A 643-nucleotide genomic window follows, 5' to 3' on the forward strand; every position below is an offset into this window, starting at 1 on the left:
ATATAACAAAACATTTTCAGAACGTAATGGCAAAATAATCACTGCGATTGTCCATGTTTATACTATGATTATTTCCCCCACCATGCCATGGTGCTATCGTACTGCACAGTCCATGGGCCAGGACCGCAATTATATTGTACATATCGACATCTTCTGTATAAGTGTGGGCAAATTCATATCTGAATAGTAGATTTCTGAATAGTAGAAGGTTAGTGGTATACACTGGTGTGGTCACCTATGATCAGTCTTTAAACATATAATTTTTATCACCCCATAAATGGACCGGCGCTTTCTTACTTTAAACTGTGTCAAAAAACACAATGGTAAAAGCCCATCCTTTTCTGTCCTGTGTTCCCCACAGGTGATGTATGCCGGGATGTGTCACACAGACGTCCACGTGTGGCAGAACGGATTCTACCTGGGAGAGGGGAAACATTTCCGCTACAGCGAGAGGCCAGGATTCACCCTGCCTATTATCATGGGTAACATTAGCCTCTACCAGGCTTGAGGAGGCGGCTGGAAAAAGTAGAAATCGGCCAAAGCCCCACGGCGAACTGTTCTCTCAACGGCCAAACTCCCTTGGCATGCTTATCTCTCTATTTTGGCCGATTTCTACTCTTTCCAGCCGCCTCCTCAAGCCTGG

General features: G+C 45.1%; 1 protein-coding gene across 2 annotated transcripts in view; it reads left to right on the forward strand.

Moving 5' to 3' along the window:
• Positions 1–643, forward strand: part of LOC109475669 (alcohol dehydrogenase-like) — a 6,899-nt gene that overhangs the window by 1,290 nt on the left and 4,966 nt on the right. For both annotated transcript variants that reach the window (XM_019776433.1, XM_019776434.1), the window contains exon 2: positions 362–482. In XM_019776433.1, the coding sequence (XP_019631992.1) occupies positions 362–482 (121 nt within the window). The remainder of the gene's footprint in view (positions 1–361; positions 483–643) is intronic.

The sequence above is a fragment of the Branchiostoma belcheri genome, unplaced genomic scaffold (genome assembly GCF_001625305.1).
Source record: "Branchiostoma belcheri isolate BF01 breed outbred unplaced genomic scaffold, Haploidv18h27 scaffold34, whole genome shotgun sequence".
NCBI lineage: Eukaryota > Metazoa > Chordata > Leptocardii > Amphioxiformes > Branchiostomatidae > Branchiostoma > Branchiostoma belcheri.